Source organism: Grus americana, chromosome 25 (assembly GCF_028858705.1).
Source record: "Grus americana isolate bGruAme1 chromosome 25, bGruAme1.mat, whole genome shotgun sequence".
In the NCBI taxonomy this organism is placed as follows: Eukaryota; Metazoa; Chordata; class Aves; order Gruiformes; family Gruidae; genus Grus; species Grus americana.
Window position 1 is genome coordinate 5527522 of NC_072876.1, and position 17706 is coordinate 5545227.

At 56.9% G+C, this 17706-nt stretch overlaps 1 protein-coding gene across 1 annotated transcript; it reads left to right on the forward strand.

The window, feature by feature from the left end:
* The first annotated feature begins 4898 nt into the window (after window positions 1–4898).
* On the forward strand, window positions 4899–16403 carry NUAK2 (NUAK family kinase 2). Its single transcript, XM_054804197.1, has 7 exons — window positions 4899–5176; window positions 9853–9973; window positions 11392–11543; window positions 12537–12602; window positions 13645–13764; window positions 14116–14248; window positions 14333–16403. The coding sequence occupies exons 1-7, from the start codon at window positions 4970–4972 to the stop codon at window positions 15463–15465; spliced, it is 1932 nt and encodes a 643-aa protein (XP_054660172.1). The 5' UTR covers window positions 4899–4969; the 3' UTR covers window positions 15466–16403.
* Window positions 16404–17706: the final 1303 nt, after the last annotated feature.

Genomic DNA, 17706 nt, shown 5'->3' on the forward strand with positions numbered 1-17706 from the left:
CCCAGTTCTGCTCGTCCTGGCCGTCAGGAGAAGATGCTCTTTGGGGTCAGTGCTGCCCTTTGGCCATCAGTTGGCCAACTCTTCCCAAAAACAGACCCAACATAGTTTTGTGTGAACGCTGTCGTACAGCTTCAGCGATGAACTTCTCTCCGTCTGGATAGCTGGGAGTAGAGCTCCTCCGTGCTGCCAGAGCTGCAGCAGCACTGGGAAACACTGGGACCCCTCTGTCACCGTTGTCCCCGTGTGCCATGTGCGCTGCCCTGGCCCCGTCAGGTCCCCAACCCTGCGGGGACACCAGCCGCCGCGTCGCAGTTGAGCCAGCGTCGGCCGCTCTCGCTGCCAGCAGACAAACCCACTCCATCGGCATCCGCCGGCGCTGTAACGGATATCGAGTCACTACCCTGAAATACAAATGCTTCCTGCTCTGAAAATAAAAGCTCCGGCTTTTTTGGGGGGGGAGGTGGGGTGGGGGGAGTTTGCTTATTTTTTTTATAAATGCCTCAGCGTTTCTGCAGCCCCACGTGCTGCCGCGGGCTGTAAACTTCCCTGCCGTGAGCTTCCAGCGCCTGGGAGCATATCGCAGGGAGCCCTGGGTTGTTTGATTTGTACGATCTTTTTGATCTGTGGTATGGGAACCCTGGATAAAATGGTATAATAGAAGAATAATATATATATATTTTATTTATTATATACGTAATTTTTTCTCTCCTTGGTGTAGGTAGCTACACATTAACTGTGTGTTAGAGTAAGCCATTGGTGTGTATGCGAGAGGAGAGCAAAGCCCAGAGAATTGCTCCAAACTCCCCAGTGTAGCAGAGTATTTTGTACGGGTCGCTGCTCAGCCCTTGCCCCCACTTGTCTGGGGTTTGCTGCTTGTAAGGGGGGGCTTCAGCCATAGGGGTTAATGTATGTTGCAGTGGTTGAAGCACAGGGCTTGCGTTGGATAGGGGTTGCCATTTTGGCTTTTATTCAACAAATATTTAAAGTATAATTCAGACGACTGCATATCTCTCTTACCTATCTGTAGCAATTTCTAAGGTAAATACCATATAACAACGAAGATCAAGTCATCACTTGATAACATGATGATTAAAAATCCAAATAAGGTAAGTTCCTATTTTGAAGCAGCTGGTTCCTGGCCTCATCATAGTTTGAACTAAAAAGCTCATAACTAATGCTCAAAGGAGGTGTGTGTCACGGACCCGGGGTACCTCGCTCCGTACCAGCGGCCGGGAGATGAGGTCCGGGACCTTCTGTGGCTGGTTCAGCTGCGGAGTGAGCAGGATACCACCCTGGGAGCCTGTGCTTCCCCTCATGCTGCGCACAAACTGGGTCACCCCTAATTACAGTTTTGCTTTGCTCTTTTTCTCTTGGCGTGCTTCACTGCTCACGTTTCTACATGCGGAGCCGCTCAAAGAGCGAAGCTTTTTGCTGCTCTGTCCAGCTGAATGAGGCGGTGTTTCTCCCTTCTCTGGTCACGCTCCATCCTTGGCTGCGGCACATCCCTTGTCTCTGTAGCTCCTTGCAGCAGGGAGCTCCCTTCTGCTCTCCTGCCCTGCCTCTGCCTACGCTGGCAGCGATAAGGAGAGATGGCAGGATCTGGGTTCATGAGCACCGCGGTGCAAATGTTATCAGGCTAATGGGGTTTTTGCAAAATGATCCTGACTAGTTTGGGCACAAAATCTGCCCACTGAATAGTTACCAAGCTGGAAAACATGAGCTGGGCTTTACTCAGAGCAGACATATGTCCTGAGCGGATGGATGGACGGATGGACGGACAGACGGTGGCTGCAGGCTGGTGTAATCCACAGCTATGGTGGAAGTGGGGTGTAGAGGTGGCCTCTGCTGTAATCATTAGATGTGTTAGGCCATAAATTACTTTTCAAAAGGCTCCCATTGGTGCTAATGTGTTTCCCTTCTTCTGCTGATGGATGGGGCACCCAGTTGGGAGGATCAGAGCAAAACCAGTGTCCTTAGTGTTTTCAGAGGAGAAATGGGTTTCACACCTGCCTGAGCACTACCCAGCTGCAGGTGAGGAATGCTGCCAGCTTGGAAGACAACTAACGAGAGGTGATCATTAAACTTTTTGTCATCTTTGGCATTTTAATGCCTAGCAGAGTTCTCCCTTTCCCTCTCGGAGGGCTCACTGCTGTAAATGCGTCTTCTGGGAAAAGTTTATTTCTTTACCAGTCCACAAGCAGAGGTGAACAGAGCCCGTCGCCACTGAGACCGATGGCAGAGCTGTAGGTTTTGACCGCAACGTGAATGTTTTTAGCACTGAGGTAATGCTGTAGCATTTATTTTAAAATAAGAAATAAATAAATACAAAGTTAGGAGCCTGGAATTAAATAGAGCTTCCGTTATAACAAAGCATCAAGTTGATTAGACTAGCTTTGAGCAGGTTTACCAGACTGAGCCAAATTCCTTGCTGACTTTCATGTTGGTTTTAGCAGACGTGCACTGGGGATTGTGGTACAAAGGGGTGCCGCTGGACAAACCCTGTTTGGGATTTCTGAGGCTGCAGCTGGGGGAGACGGGAATTTTAGTGGATTTCCCCACTGCGGAGAAAACAGTAGCAATACTGTTACAATAGAGGATCCTTATCAGTGGATTCCAGTAGACTTAGATCTGCGTCCCTTGACATTTCCATTAAAATAGGCTTCCTGAGTCAGTCTAGAACAAAAGCATACCTAAGTCTAGTATCAGTGACAACACAGAAAATTGCAGAAAAGAATTTATCTGCTAGAAACAGAAAGAGAAGCTACCCAAGGCTCCACTTCCTTTCATCACGGGGAAAGCCTCTGGAAAGCATCCTTATAAATCAAGGGGAATATTAAACACGTGCTTAAAGTTAAATGCATGCTCAAGTGCTTTCTTGGACCGGTGGGCTAAACCACGAGCAATTCCCACAGCTATCGACAGCATTAGTCTGCAGGCTTGCAGTGTCCGGGAGACGCAGACACTTTCATCTTAGTCAAGTGAAATTGTTTTGTTATTGCAATAAGGTAGGTTTGTACCTTCCCCCTTCAACTCTTCTGCAATCTCTGGGCTGTGCCTGAACAGGATCCTATCTGTTTACTTTGACATTGAAATTACAGCAGTTTAGTTAATCTCATCTACCCCTTATCTTCCCTATGGGCCCTGCTGTCCACTTGCAGATTGAAATGCAGCTCCTGTTACTGCACAGTAAATAATTCATTATTGCAACTCTGCTTCAGCACAGTATCTTCTTCAGACATACTGGTGGGAGATGGCTAATTTTAAAATGGGGAGAGAGATTTGCCCACGGGTTACCGCGTGTTCAGCTTGGGGCGAGGTTTGAGCGTGGAAAGGATGCAGGACCAGTCTGAAGCTGCAAGAAGTTGTTCATCCCTGACATCTTGTGAGGAAATGAAGTTGCCACACGGCCACTGGCAATAAAAATCAGGGACGCTGGCAGTACAAGATACCTGTGTGCTAACGGCATCAAAATGGTCTCTAATCTGCAGTCCTTTGTGCACCAAGGACTTTAATGGCTTTACACTAAAAGAGGGTAGATTTAGGTTAGATACAAGGAAGAAATTCTTCCCTGTGAGGGTGCTGAGGCCCTGGCACAGGGTGCCCAGAGAAGCTGTGGCTGCCCCTGGCTCCCTGGCCAGGTTGGATGGGGCTTTGGGCAACCTGGGCTAGTGGAGGGTGTCCCTGCCCGTGGCAGGGGGTGGGACTGGATGGGCTGTGAGGTCCCTTCCCACCCAAACCAGTCTGGGATTCTATGATATGCTGAGAGCGGGTGCTGGGCCATTGCATAGCTCCATCCTATGCCACCTCTGTGCTCAGGGACACAAAGCCTGCAGAGAGGGGCTGGTGGTGGATTAGATCATCCCTCACAGACACTCACAAGCCCCTGCTCTGCCTCACCCTGCCCTGAGCTGCTGGAAGTGGTGGGAAAATCCAGGTTTGAGTGCGAGGATGAGTAATGCTGCAGCTATCTCTTTCTTCAATCAATACGGTGTGTCCTCACACATGCCAGAGCTGGGCAAGAGCTTTTGTTTTGGCTGCTTTGGGAAATAATTGCATTCTTTTAATATCTCAAAACAAAGATTTACCACAGGGGCAAAAGGACCACACGGGAAGGTGCTGCAGAGTTAACCAGTAATGTCGGTAAAAAGCCTTTGCATGGAAGTGCCTGAGCGCCCTGCAGACGCTCAGCCGGGGTTTTTCCCCCAGCTCTGGTCATGGAGCATGCTGCTCCCTCCCAGGCCCTGCGTCCAGGAGGGCAAGGCGTCATCCTGCAGCGAGCGTGGACAGGCTGCGCTTCGCCAGGCCTCTCCTCTCTCTGATTTTGCCCTCAATAGGTATTTTTTTCTGAGAGTCCTGGGTGCACTGTGGCTCCTTGCAGCAAACCACGTCTGCGTGTGTGTGTGCGCCTTGGCCAGACATACGTCTGCGTCCCTCTGTCCCCACGTCTGTCCTGGTGTGACGCCCGGGCGCTTTGTTCCGTGCCCTCCCAGCGCTCTGGTCCATCCTCTCAGCCTTTGGGTGCCCGTCTCTCCCTGCATCACCTTCTGGAAAATCCTTAACTGTGCAGGACACCCCTTTACACCCCCTGCGGGCCCCCCCTTTGTACCCTGCCTCTCTCCCTTGTCCCCGCATTGCCTCAGCCCCCCCCCTCCTCCGCGCACCCTCCCTTTGCACCCAGCTCGTGGGTGCCCCCCCGCCTCCCCCTTATCCCCGCGGTCTAGCGCTCTCCCCTTCGCACCTAACCCGGCCCGTGGGTGCCTCCCCTCCTCCACTTCCACTCGTGCCCGTGGGGTCTCCCCGCAGCCCGGACCCCCCCCCCCCGCCCCGGGCCCTGCCGCCCCGCCCGTCGCCGTGCGGCCAATGGGCGCGGGGGGGCGCGGCCGGTGGGGCCGCCGCATTTATCGGCCGTTGCGGGCCGGGCCGGGCTGTACCGTGCCGGGAGGCGGCGGAGCCGGGGCCGGAGAGCGGCATGGAGCGGGCGGCGGGGCCGGGGGCAGCGCTGGCCGCCTCGCTGGCCGAGGGGCTCATCAAGTCTCCGCGGCCGCTGATGAAGAAGCAGGCGGTGAAGCGGCACCACCATAAGCACAACCTCAAGCACCGCTACGAGTTCCTGGAGACGCTGGGGAAGGGCACCTACGGGAAGGTGAAGAAAGCCCGGGAGCGCTCCGGCAAGCTGGTAAGGATCCGCCGGTCCCCAGTGCATCCTCACCGTGAGCATCCCCCCCCCCCGCTCCCTCGTCCCGGTGCGTCCCCGCCGGCCCCGGCTCTGCCCAGCCGGTAACCGGGAAGGCGCAGCCCTCGCTCGGCCCCGCTCCCGGCGCAGCGTGCGGAGAAGCTCCGGGCCCGTACCGCAGGCGGGGGCAGCCCGGAGGGACCTGGTACCCCCCCTCCGGGGAGGGGGGTTGCAGCTCCCCTCGCCCACTTGACCGAGTCGGGTTTCCTGGTGAAAGGAGCCTGCAAATATCCGGCAGCGAAGAGCAAACACCGCTCTTGAGTCTGAAGGATTTTTGCCTTCCTCTTGCCCTGGGTTCGTGGTTGGTTTTGCCCGTTGGCTCTCGGCAGCGGTGTGCGGCACCCAAGCAAAGCTGAGCCCCTCTGAGCACCGAGTGTCTGATTGAAATCGTGACTCAATCAACGCCTCAGTCCCCCCCCCGAAGCAAAGCGCCTCCGTGCTGTGCGTGGCTCAGCTCAGAGCACAGCAATCCAGCCTGCTGGAAGCATGCAGGGAGAAGTGGGGGATGCTCACCCCCAGGAAAGCGGGGTGCTGCTGTCCTGGCAGCCCTGTCCTTCAGGAATCTGCAAGGGTTCAAAGGGCAAACGAATGGGATTTCCCCTGTTCAGTCCAGAGCACCCTGCGGTGCAGGATGGGACCCAAGAAAGGCACTAACACGCTGACCCACGTGAGACCGTGGGTGAGCAGCGAGGGTCCACCTGCGGGCAGCGAGGCTGAGCGGAGGAGCGAGGTGTGAGGCTGGATCACGAATGTGCCACAGAGGCACGTCAAGGAAAACAACTGTAAATCTGAGAGGTTTTCTTGTCTAACGTGACAGCTCTTAATTAAGCCAGATCTGCCATTTCCATTAGCCTATCTGATTCTGAAGAAGCTGCTGTTTTGCTGCATAATCGGCCTTGAAATGCCGCTTCCGCCCACAGACCTAGAAGGATCCCTCCCCTCGGGATGGGGGAGAAGACTTGGCTTTCCCTGCCCGCACCTAACAAAGCCTGTGCGGGGAATCTCTGAACTGCCAGAAAACTTGCCTATCTGTGGAAGCCCCTTAGAACAGGGACTAGTTTGTCCAGCAGCGTTGGTCTTAGTATAATGCAAATTAAATATACAGGCCAATGACTCTTCATTAAATGCCGGAGATAGTCAAAGGCTCGACTAACTAGTACCTCAACGAGCTGGCCATGTAGGAACAGGAGGCTTAACCACAAATCTCTCCTCTTCCCACAAATTCTTTCTTGTAGCACTCAGCATTTCCGGACCTGTTTAATCTTCAGGCTTATCCTGAGCTGGGTTGTTATTTGCTCCTTCTCTAAGTGGCTTTCACTTCCTAAACACCGAGGTGTGAGAGCAGGTACTGCTGCCTCTGCTGGTTACCCCTCGTGGGCTCTGTGGATCTGACGTTACCGGCTGAGGCTGTAAAGCTGGAGCTGCTCCATCCATGGTTTTTGCCTCTGGCTAATCAGAAACTGCCTCTGTCGGATGCACTGAATATTGAGCTATCTTGTTTTTCTGCCTAGCTTTCTTTATTTCCTCTGAATTTTAACCTGGACTTAGCTCAGAGTAAGGTGTGTCTAATCAGTTGGTAGACTGCAGGGAAGATGAGGCTCCCACACCTGAAGGATTCTTGAGGACTTCCCTGAACACTCTTTAAGCAGAAAACAAGATGTTTTCAGACAGAACTCCTTTAGGTGAAATAATGTTCATTCCTTTTGGTGGGTGCTTCTGCTCGGTGCTTTCCCAGTCCTTGGAAAATTGTTGTGTCCCTGAAATATCAAACAAGTGGGGAGAGAGTTGCTGGTTCTTTTTCCTTTTTTTCCTTTTTTTTCTTTTCTTTTTCGCTGCGTCTTTTGGTTTGAAGATTCGGTAACGTGTGCCACGGTGGTGCAAACATGCACCTGTTTGCATGGCAGCGTCTGGCCTTTGCTCTTTCTCCAAGCCTGGTTCCCAAGCCCTGGCCTGCAGCCAAGTCAAATAGAAAGTGGGACCTCCCATGGGACTCGCAGTGTCAGAAATTTATCTGTGGGCTCGTGTGGTATCAAGGGGAAGGCAGCACCTGGGATATTCTAAAGCAGAAAAGCCTCTTTTGATCTCCAGTAAGGGGAGAACTCTGGTCTCTTCCGTAGCGGGTTGTAATCCATATTTCATGGAGCATGAAATGCTGCACTTGCAATCTGGAACAACTTCTGAAGTGCTGCCTGGGGTTGTAGCTTAATGCATCTTTCAGCAGCTGCTGAAAATACCTGTTCTGCCCCCAAAAAACTTTTAATTAAAAGCCTTTTTGATTTGGAAAGTACTCGCAACTTCTCTAGGCTCTTGCAGTGGGACTTCTTGGGGCCGTTTCCTGCAGGAGATTCTTCTCGTAGCATTGCTGGTGGAGGCAGTGTGCAGGCTGTGGCAATGTCTGGCCCCGAAGATGCTGGTCCCTGTCTCCAGGGTGGCCGGGCACGGCCTTTTCTGTCCCAAGGGGAGATCCTCTGCTGCCAGCCCTGTTAGGCAGGGGATGTTTTAGAACAAAGCTGCTTCCCAGCACCCCTGGGGAAGGATGGGATGGCCAAGAGATTAACCTCCCCTACAGGGCTTGACAAGCAGATAAATCAGCCCACCCTGAGTGGGTGGTTCAGCCTCAGTTGTGTGAGATGCGGACCCTAACAGTGCCGTACCCTTGCTGTGCGTTGTGCCCAACCGTTACGCAGGCAGCTGGCCTGCCTGTGGGCAGCGTTTAGCAAGGAGAGCCCCGGGGCTCTTCCAGCACCCTAAACCTGCTCCCTGCTGCAGCCGTGCCTCCCGTCTGCCTTGCAGGTCACTAACTGCCGGGCTCGTAGGCGAGGGCGTTCTCTGGCACTCTGCTGAATATCACAGCCGGTGGCATCTCCTACGGCTTCCCGTGCTGGCTCTGCCTCAGCAGTGCGTGTGCGTGCGCATCTTGGTCAGCAAGCAAATGTGCTGTGTGCACCCCAAAATGCTGAGACTGTTAGGCTGGATGTCGAGCTTTAGGCGGGAGGTGAATAGAGTCAATGGGAATTTGGGAGGGCAGGAGCAGGCCAACTTGCTGCGTAAAGGCTTTGCCTGTGTTCTACCAGGGGTCAGGTAATCGGGAGCTGGAGCAAAACATTGTTAAACTTTAACCTGTTAACCTTGCATAAAGGTCAGCAAAAAGAATACCTGCCTTTCAAGAACCTATTAAGTGCCTTCAGTATTGCTTTCTACAGAAACTTGGGCCTGGGTTGTTGAACTCCCCTTGGCCAGAGTCCATTCTGCTTGGTTGCTTCAACCCTTGGGTGCAACCATAATGCTTCTCCAGTGCACAGGAGGCAACCCCTGCCTTGGCCAGTGCTGGCCTGAAGTGGCCCAGTGCAGCAGAGATGTGCCCCAGGGCCAAGGGGACTCCATCGGCACGTGAGAGATGGCCGATCTGAGCCCTTAAAATTGTCACATCCTTCTCCCATGAAGACACTGATGTGGCAGCTGACATGTCGCCGCTTTAGCGTCTGGTGACTTGCTGTGGGCGCGACAGGCCTTGCTTAGGAAGGGTTGCAAACGTGTTCTGAGCCCTCTGCTGCTTGGCAGGCTGGGTCTTGAGGAGCGAGGTTTCCGACTCCCCTAAATCGGAGGGAGACAAGGCCGAGCATCCGTCCCGTGCCGCCAAAGGTGGAGGAAGGTTCCCGCGCAGCGTAGCCATGAGCATCGCTCCTGCGCTGGCAGCTGGGGCCGGCGGGTGTTCGTGGCCCCTCTCCCCGTTGCTGGGAGACTGGTGCAGGGTGAGGGGGTCCCTTTACGGGATTAATGCTGTTCCGCATTCTTGTCTGATACAAAAAAAGAGGTTCTGCTGGATTCAGTTGTAAATTCAACCCTAGGAGCACATTGTCTCTCCCCAGCCCCTTTGAAAGAGGATTAGAAGGCATCTATTCTCCAGCGCTTACTCTTCTTTCTCCTCCCCTTTCAATTTCCTTGTAGAGGATAACTTGAAAACCCAAGCGAAAGCCTGGAAAGCGGCTCACATCATCGGCGCTGGGTCTCCCAGCTGGCTGGAGCACAGTCCTGTGCCTAGGAGGGATCTACTCTTTAATACCAAACTTTCTTTTACCTCTATGTAATCAGCTCCTTGAACTAAATATTTGCAAGGAAAACAAAACCTGGAGGGTTTTTTTTCTGTGCTTTTTCATGACCCCAAGAAGACGTTGTTATTGTTATCTTCCAAGTCATGTGTGCAGGTCACATTCCTTTGGCTGGCCGTGGTCCAGCGGCGGCTGTAGCCTGGGACACAATTCCTGTAAGCCACGGGACGTAAATGTGGAGCAGGGCAGCGCTACCTGCGGGAGGAGGCTCGGGGAGCTCCTCCGGTGGGAGCTGGCAGCAGGTTTCCCTTGGCGGGGGAGGCTTGGGGAGCTTCTAGCTTGTGCAACAGGGCTTGGAAAGTATAAAAACCCAGTTGATAAAGTTCATTGATTGGAGCAGCTTCAGTGGAGCCGTGCAGCGGGGCCCTGGGATGCAGCACGCCTGGGTGGGGAAGTGGGGCTGTTGATCTCTTGCTTGTGAGCCCCTTCCCGAAAGAGCGGGGTGGGTTTCTTGCTCTGCAGAAGGCTTTGGGCAGCCGGGTGACCCTCTGCGTGTGTGCTCATCCGCAGGTGGCTATCAAGTCAATCCGGAAAGACAAAATCAAGGATGAGCAGGACCTTGTCCATATCCGGAGAGAGATTGAGATCATGTCCTCCCTCAACCACCCCCACATCATCTCTGTCCACGAAGGTGAGCCCTCCTCTCCCTTCCCCTCCCCGTCCCAGCAGCATCCCTGAGCGGAGCCTCCCCTGCGGGGCTGGGTACTGGGCCGGGTCTGCAGCAGCGTGGGTAGCGCTCGCCGCTCTCTTCCCTCTGCTCGCACAGAGCAGAAGCTGTTTGCTGTCGCCTGTGCCGTGCTGGTGACTCAGCTCTCGGGGAGAGCAGATGCTGCCAGGCTGTGGTTTCCCTGCCGCAGTCCCCCGCCTGCATGCAGAGCAGCGACGAGGGGAAATACCTGCTCCAGGAATAACTGCTTCCCCTCCCATCGCCTCCTGCCCGGAGAGGGAAGCCGGCTCAAAAAGTTTATGTGGCCTTTAGAGGCTGGAAGCCTCGGGGCTGCTGCCGGGGAGAGGCTGTGCCGTGGGGGGGAGCTGGTGGCCAGGGTCCCCCGTGAAGCCCAGCGCTGCGTGTGGCTCCGGTTGTGCTGGATGCTCACCCCAGCCATGGGAAACGCACGTTCAGGGAAGCAGCAAGTGCTGGAGCAGTGGGAATCTCTGTGGCTCTTCTCATTCCCTCCCCTGGGGCGGAGGAAAACCAAACCACAGGGTGCTGGGAGAGCTCCTGGTGCTGCTGGGCTCAGCTTTATGGCCAGGACTGGGCTTTGCTCCCAGGGTGTTGGGGCAACACCAAACCGAAGGGGAATTTCTCGAGTTCTAGCTATGATTGGACTTGGAGCAAATCTCCAGCTTAAACCCGGAGTCCTTTGGCTGCGAACCTGGCATGCTCCGTACTCCTCCTCGGGGCTGGCCGGGGTTCAGTGCGCCACGCCGGCGTGTGGCCGGTGCCTGGGTTATCGCCACCTCGCTGGCCTACGTGAGGTATCCAGAGTCCTTTTGTTCTCTAAACAAAAGCAAGTGGATTGGCAGTTCATACGTGGTATTTGCAAGGACTGACTCACGCTGACTGCTGGAATTCAAAAAAAAAAAAAATATTGAGGTAGCTTTCTGCAAACAGGAAGAAAGCGCTTCATCTCTTGGCTTGAGCCTGAGCCTTGTTGGGAGCAATGGGAGTGTGCAGGAAGGCCACCGGGCTGTGCCAGCCGGTAGCTCCGTCGCCTTCCCCCTCGGCAGGGCTCTGTCTAGCAGAGAACCACACGTCTGAGTCACCGTCTGGTGGAGCAGAGCCTTTTCTCTTGCGCTCTGTGGCTGCAGAGGCCACTTGGCCAGCAGCCCACGGCACGGTGGGACAGTGGCCGTCCCCCTCCAACCTGCGGATACCTGCAGAAACCCCGACACCTTCCCTTTGCAAAACAGACCAAGAGCACGTGGGGTGGGCAGTGTTAGAGTCGGTCAGGGCTCCGCCTGCTCGTTAAAAGGCACGTGCTAACGAGATGTCCCTTAGCTCCGAGCATCCCTCCTAACACCCTGTGGCTTCCCATCTCCGCGCAGTGTTTGAGAACAGCAGCAAGATCGTCATCGTGATGGAGTACGCCAGCAAGGGGGACCTGTACGACTACATCAGCGAGCGGCAGCGGCTGACGGAGCAGGAGGCACGCCACTTCTTCCGGCAGGTCGTGTCGGCCGTCTACTATTGCCACAAGGTGGGTCAGCACCGCGCTTCCCACCGCCTGCCCTGGGGACAACCGAGGCATCGGCTCCTGTGTGCTCGGCGGGGCTGGCTCTGGGCAGAGGTGCAGCAGCCAGGGCTGGGAGCGGATTCGGAGCTCCACGGGGAAGCTCAGCCTGGTCTGGGAGGTCAGGGAAGCTTGTGGCTGTTGGCCTTTCCCAGGAAAAGGGCTAATCCTGCCCCTTATCTGAAAGGTGCGGCAGCCTTTGGGCTTGCGTGGAGGCAGTGCCCGAGCAGCTTTTGGGAAGTCCTTGCCTTGGCTTTCCGCTGCTGTGGCATAGGGCTGACTAACCCTGCCGAGGAGCTATCGATTCCCAGCCTGCCCGCCCAGAGGGAGACGCCCGGGGCTGAGAGCCGAGCCCTGGGTCACCCGGCACGTCCCCTGAGAGGGATGTAAAGCTGTAGGACCCTGTCCAGGGCTGCGGGACGAGCCGTGCCTGCCCTGGAAGGACCCACAAGCCTGTAGATATCCCCAGAAGATGCTCTAAGGCCATGCCTGATCACACCTCAGTTCTGGGTACCCGCACACCCTCGGCAGGAAGGGGAGTCACAGGACATCTCCCGAATCCAAAGAAAATTGGGGTCTTGTTTAGCCGGACGGCAGCAGGTCCCAGCAAAGCATGGAGCTGTGCCCACCATGCCCCAGCGGGAGCCGGCACCAGCCGCTCTGGTGGGTGCGTGGCTGAGGAGGGTGCGGGAGCCCGGCGTGGCGCCTGGCGCAGGGCGCTGGTGCAGGTGCCGCCCTGCTTGTGCTGCCGAGCAGCACGGGGAGCTGGTAGCACCCGTGTTGGGACGTGGTTTACAGCCTGTCCTCCTCCATGCACCCAGGCTTATTTACTGCTACTCTGATTGCCGTCACCATGCCCTGTTTGCGTGCTGGTGAACGGCAGTGACCTGCCCACGCTGCCTGCCTTTCCCTTCCTCAAACATGCTGTAAAATAACCCGGCTCTCCCTTCCCTCACGCAGAATGGGATCGTTCACAGGGACCTGAAGCTGGAGAACATCCTTCTCGATGCCAACGGGAACATCAAGGTGAGAGGCTGGCAGAGCCTGGCCACGCTTTGGCTGTCACCCAGCGAAGGGGTCTAAGGGGTGCTGCCCAGCGCGGATGGACGGGGGTGGCCACAACACCCCGGTTTCCCTGGGGCACGTGGTTCTCTGCAGCTCCTGGAAACATCTGTTGGCTCCGGGACCACTGGCATTGGCCTGCACTGGTGTTTGCCCAGGAGATGGGGAGCCAGGAGGGCGCCTGTGCCTGTCCCCTGCCATCTGCGTGCAGCGCTGAGCGAGAGAGGCTGCAGAGGCAGAGCCTCAGAGTCGCCTGTTAAAGCCATAACGTATATCTGACTGCTGATAAGAGGGCAAAGTCTGAATATTGAGGTCAAAGCACAACTGGCTGGATAAGAAAGGGCACTCGCAGTGAAAGTCCTGGTTCCCGTATGCACCAGGCTGGTGGAGGGAGGTGCGGGGCAGCTTCTGACTCCGCTGACCCCAAGCGATGCTTTTCATCTTGGCCGGGAAGGAAGGGCACGGCCGCAGCTGGGAATCGGTGTGGTCGGTGATAAACAGACCGCGGGGCTTTATCTCTGTAAGGGGTAATTTTGCAATTGGGAGCTCGCAAGCAGGGACTGTACCTTCTGCTCACTGAGAGGTGACGGGTGTAATGAGGATAATGAATGCCTGTGTGCTAGGTGGAGCAGATAGGGACTGAAGCAGCCTCGTGTGGCTGTGAATGAGCTGGAGGAGAGCCCAGCAGCTCTCCCCTAACCACACCTTTGCTGCTGCCTCTGCTCCCAGCATGCCGGTGATGGGGCTGGAGGGGCAGAGCTGCAGGGCAGCGGCTGTGGTGGCTGGGATGAGCTTTCTGGGATGGGGAGAGAGGCAGGAGCAGCCTCGGGGGTGGAAAGCCGGGCTGCTGCTGCTCCCGGAGGAGCCTGAGGGCAACCAGGACCAGGGTGTCAAGGGCAGCCCTGGTTTCAGCCAAGCTCGCAGCTGGAGAGCTTCAGGTGGCAATGCTGCTCCAACTGCGACGGGGAGCTTTGCTGCTCGATAACAGCTATACGTTTCTCTCTAGATTGCAGACTTTGGCTTGTCCAACGTTTACCAGCAGGACAAACTTCTGCAGACTTACTGCGGCAGCCCTCTCTACGCATCTCCCGAAATCATCAATGGGAGGCCGTACAAGGGCCCGGAGGTGGGTTGTGCCTCTCCCCCTGCCTGGTGGGGTGTCTTGCTGTCCCTTCGCTTGGGCTTAGGAAAGCGCTGGGTGTTTTCCCAGCGGAGTATCGCAGACAGAGCCCAGCCTGTGTGGTTTGGGGTAACGGGTCCCTAAGACCAAGCGCTGTGTGGTCAGTGTGTGACAGCCATGGTGGGCTGGATGTGGTGGGATGCAGGTGGCTGCTCCTGCCCCACGCTCTGTCCTCCCCTCCCCGTGGCTGCTGCCTTCCTGGGAGCTGCTGCTGAGGCTCTGGTGGGGAGTCCCGGGGTGGGACTTGGGGCAGCCTGGCCCTGCTGCCCCCCTCCAGGCTCGTCTCTCCCTCCACAGGTGGACAGCTGGTCCCTGGGTGTTCTCCTCTACATCCTGGTCCATGGCACGATGCCGTTTGATGGCCACGACTACAAGACTCTGGTCAAGCAGATCACAAGTGGGGACTACCGGGAGCCCACAAAGCTGTCGGGTAGGCAGACCCCCACCGTTCTGCATGTGTCCCCCCCCTCCCCACACCATGCTCCCTTTGGTGCCTGACCAGCCTCTTCCCCAGATGCCTGTGGGCTAATCCGGTGGATGCTGATGGTGAACCCAGAGCGCCGTGCCACCATCGAGGACATCGCCACGCACTGGTGGGTGAACTGGGGCTACAAAGTGCCCGTCGGGGAGCAAGAGCTGCTGCGGGAGAGCGAGTCCCCCCTGGCCACAGTGGCAGAGTGGCTTCGCCGCTCCTCCCGGCCCCTCCTGGAGAACGGCTCCAAGGTGCGATGCTTCTTGAAGCAGCACATCCCTGGCGTGGCCCTGGAGCGGCAGCGTTCCCTCAAGAAGTCCAAGAAGGAGAATGACGTCTCCCACGTGCTGCAGGAGGTGGCCCTGGCTCCGGAGAACCCCTCCAAGTCCATCCTCAAGCGGCCCAAGGGCATCCTGAAGAAGAGAAACTCCTGCGAGCAGAAGGTGCCTGGCCCCGGTCCTCCGCCAGCAGCACCCACGGGAGAGGCGCAGGGTGAGGATGGTGAAGTGACCGCTGTGGGTCTCACCCAGATCCTGTCCTCCGGGGTGCTGGCTTGCAGCGTGGGCGTTGGAGCAGCACCCACGGCCGTGCCCAAGAAGGGAATACTGAAAAAGCCCTCAACGAGGGAGTCGGGGTATTACTCGTCCCTGGAGTGCTGCGAGTCTGGGGATGTCCTGGATGCGGGGAGCTTGGACCTCGATGGGAATGTGTTTGCTGACACCCCCTCCCCGGAGCAGGGCCCCCAAGGCCTCCCTGCCCGCCGGAAAGGCATCCTCAAGCACAATGGCAAGTACTCCTCCAGCAGCACCGAGCCGGACAGCCCCTCCGAGCAGGTATTTGGGGGCTTCATCGAGGTGCCCCTGCCCCAGGCGCCCCGCGCCCGCCCATCCAGCGCTGTGAGCGAGGACAGCATCCTCTCCACGGAGTCCTTTGACCAGCTTGACCTGCCCACCCGTGTCTCCCACGGTGGTGGGGGCATGCGGGGCTGCATCTCTGCTGACAGCCTCCTCCGGCTGGAAGAGGAGGAGGAGGTAGAGGAAGGGCGCAGGCTGCGCCGCTGGACTGTGACCCATTGCCGGAGTCCCCTGGGAGACAGCAGCTTGTCCCTGGCGGGCTGCGACAACATCACCAAGGTCTACCAGCGTGCCGTGGCCATAGGAATGAAGTTGAGCTGAGGGTACCTCCTGGAAGGGCACCCCGGGGTGCCGCCTGTTGGGGCGGGGGCCGAGCCCTCCCTGCCCCGGGGGCTGCCGGTGCTGCTGAGCCACGTCCCACGTATTTATTTTGCAGCCTTGTGCCCCTCGGGGAGGAGCACGGGTGCAGGCAGGGAGGGAGCCGCGGTGGCTGTGGGACATTGGCGGGGGGATGCCCCAAGGCCAGGACATTAAATGGACCAAAGCCCTGAGAGATCCAGCTGCCACCCCTGTGGAGGGGCTGGGGGTCCCAGTGGCTCCTCGTTGCCATCCTTCCCTTGCAAACAGGCTCATCTCATTGGGGTGGGGGGAGAACCAAGGGGTTGGGGGGATTTTTTTTTTCTTTGCACTGTTTTTTGGCTGCACAAGATAACGGATGGGGCGAGTGATATACCTCAAACAAGCTGGAGATGTAGCAGGGTGCTGATGAGGGGCTGAAAGGTGCTGCCTGCGGGCTGGGCTCTTGGGACGTGCTGGCAACGGGGTCCAAACCACTCGGGCCCCAGCTCTTCCCTCTCCTGCGCTGAGAAACCCAACCGGATCTGGCTGAAACCCCAGTCTGAGAACATGCTCTGATGCCATCATCTTTTTTTTTTTTTATTATTATTATTTTTAATGTTGAAAGGAGGAAAAAAAAAAAAGTGCCTTTGGTGAGGCACTGCTTCTTTATTTATTGCCTTTGTCCAACTTGATGTAAAACTTAGCAGCACGGGATGTGTCTGGCTCCGTAACAGCCACCCAAATGTTTTTCACTGGGAGGTGGAGGGGTCTGTGCTGTTGTCTCATGTGCCGCACGTCGAAGCTCTGTTGCACTATTGCCGTGTGTTCGCTGGCCCTTTCCCTTCTCCAGGGTGTGCGTCTTTTCCCCTCCTTCCCACAAAACGGTCTTGAGAAAACCATTAAATTAAAAGCAAACCCTAGACCTGAGTGGTTCTCTTGATTGCTGTGCCGCTGCAGCTCGAGGGCAGGGCGGTGCGATGGGGTGCTGCTGGCTCCTGCTGGGACAGGGCTTAACCCACGGCTCTGTGGGCTTAAACTGGTGCTTCCCCCCCCCCCAGTGCCACATGGTGCTGAGCTGTGACTTGGCATAGCCCTTATGGGGGCCCAGCACCCACAGGCAGGGTGACCGGCTGTAGTTTTTAGGGTTGAGCTGCTGCATCACCCAGCGAGGAGGAGCCGGCTGGAGGCAGCACCCGCTGTCAGGGTACCACCGTGCCGGTGCAGTGACGCTGCACCCAGGGCTGTGCCCCTGGCCCAGAGGGGAGTGAAGAAGCAGAGCCCAAAGTTTGGGGGAGGCTGTGATGGAGGCAGATGGCTGTAGAGGATGATGGACCCGTTCCCCCTGTGGGCATCCCTGCGCTCCCAGCTTTGCTCCCAAACAGCTTTCACAGCGCGGGTGGTGTGTGGGTTCGGATTTGTGAAATATCTGCAGGTCCTGGTGGCAGGAGCTGCCATGTCCTCTCACAGTGCCTGCAGGTGCCTCCATCGGAGGAAGGACCGAACGGGGCTGAGCCCCAGCCGCCGGAGCTTGGCCGTGGTGCGTACTGCAGAGCTCCTCTCCAGCCTTTCCCCCCGGCTTCCTTTATCCTCTTCTGCTGCGGCATTGAAAATGGGTTTATTGTTCTATAAACCACCATAGCGATTTCCTGTTTCCAGTTGGGCTCATAAGAGACGTCTCAGGTCTCTTCTGCCCCACCGTGGAGAGGCTGAGCCGCAGGGGCCGGGCGGCAGGGCTGCCTGCCAGGAATGCCGCCCCTCCAGCCATGGGGGGCCACGCACGCTTTGCCCCCCGCTGCGCATTCCCCGCGTGCTTCCCGCGCCATTGAGAAACTCCAGAGTGCTTAAAGCTGCTCCGAGGGCATCCAGCTTAGCCGGGGCAAAGTCCTGGTGCCCCGTGGGCTGCCGAGGCAGGATGGGGTGAGCCGGGGGGCTGCAGCACCCGTGGGTCCGGGTCACAGAGCATCCCGAGGCAGAGGTCAGGTTGGGCTGAGTTTTTCACAGTCCCTGAGGGACAGAGCCTCCTTTTTTGGAAAGCACCTGTGGGTTTGGTTTCTGGAGCATCCTGGGGTGCTGCGGTCCTGTTTAATTAATGATTTGTGAGAAAATGTACGTGGGTAGGAGGCACGTGCTGACCACCCCATCGCGAGTGTCCCGGCTGGCAGCAGCTGCTGTTTGCGCTGGTTTAGGAGCGACGTCTTGGTCAGCTCAGCCCAGCCCTGGCTC

What these genes read in the sequence shown, in the direction of transcription:
- NUAK2 (XM_054804197.1), top strand. Translation starts at nt 4,970, where the DNA reads ATGGAGCGGGCGGCGGGGCCGGGGGCAGCGCTGGCCGCCTCGCTGGCC. An exon ending in CCGTCTACTATTGCCACAAG is followed by an intron (nt 11,544 to 12,536) that starts GTGGGTCAGCAC and finishes TCCCTCACGCAG; the next exon opens with AATGGGATCGTTCACAGGGA. An exon ending in GGAGCCCACAAAGCTGTCGG is followed by an intron (nt 14,249 to 14,332) that starts GTAGGCAGACCC and finishes CCTCTTCCCCAG; the next exon opens with ATGCCTGTGGGCTAATCCGG.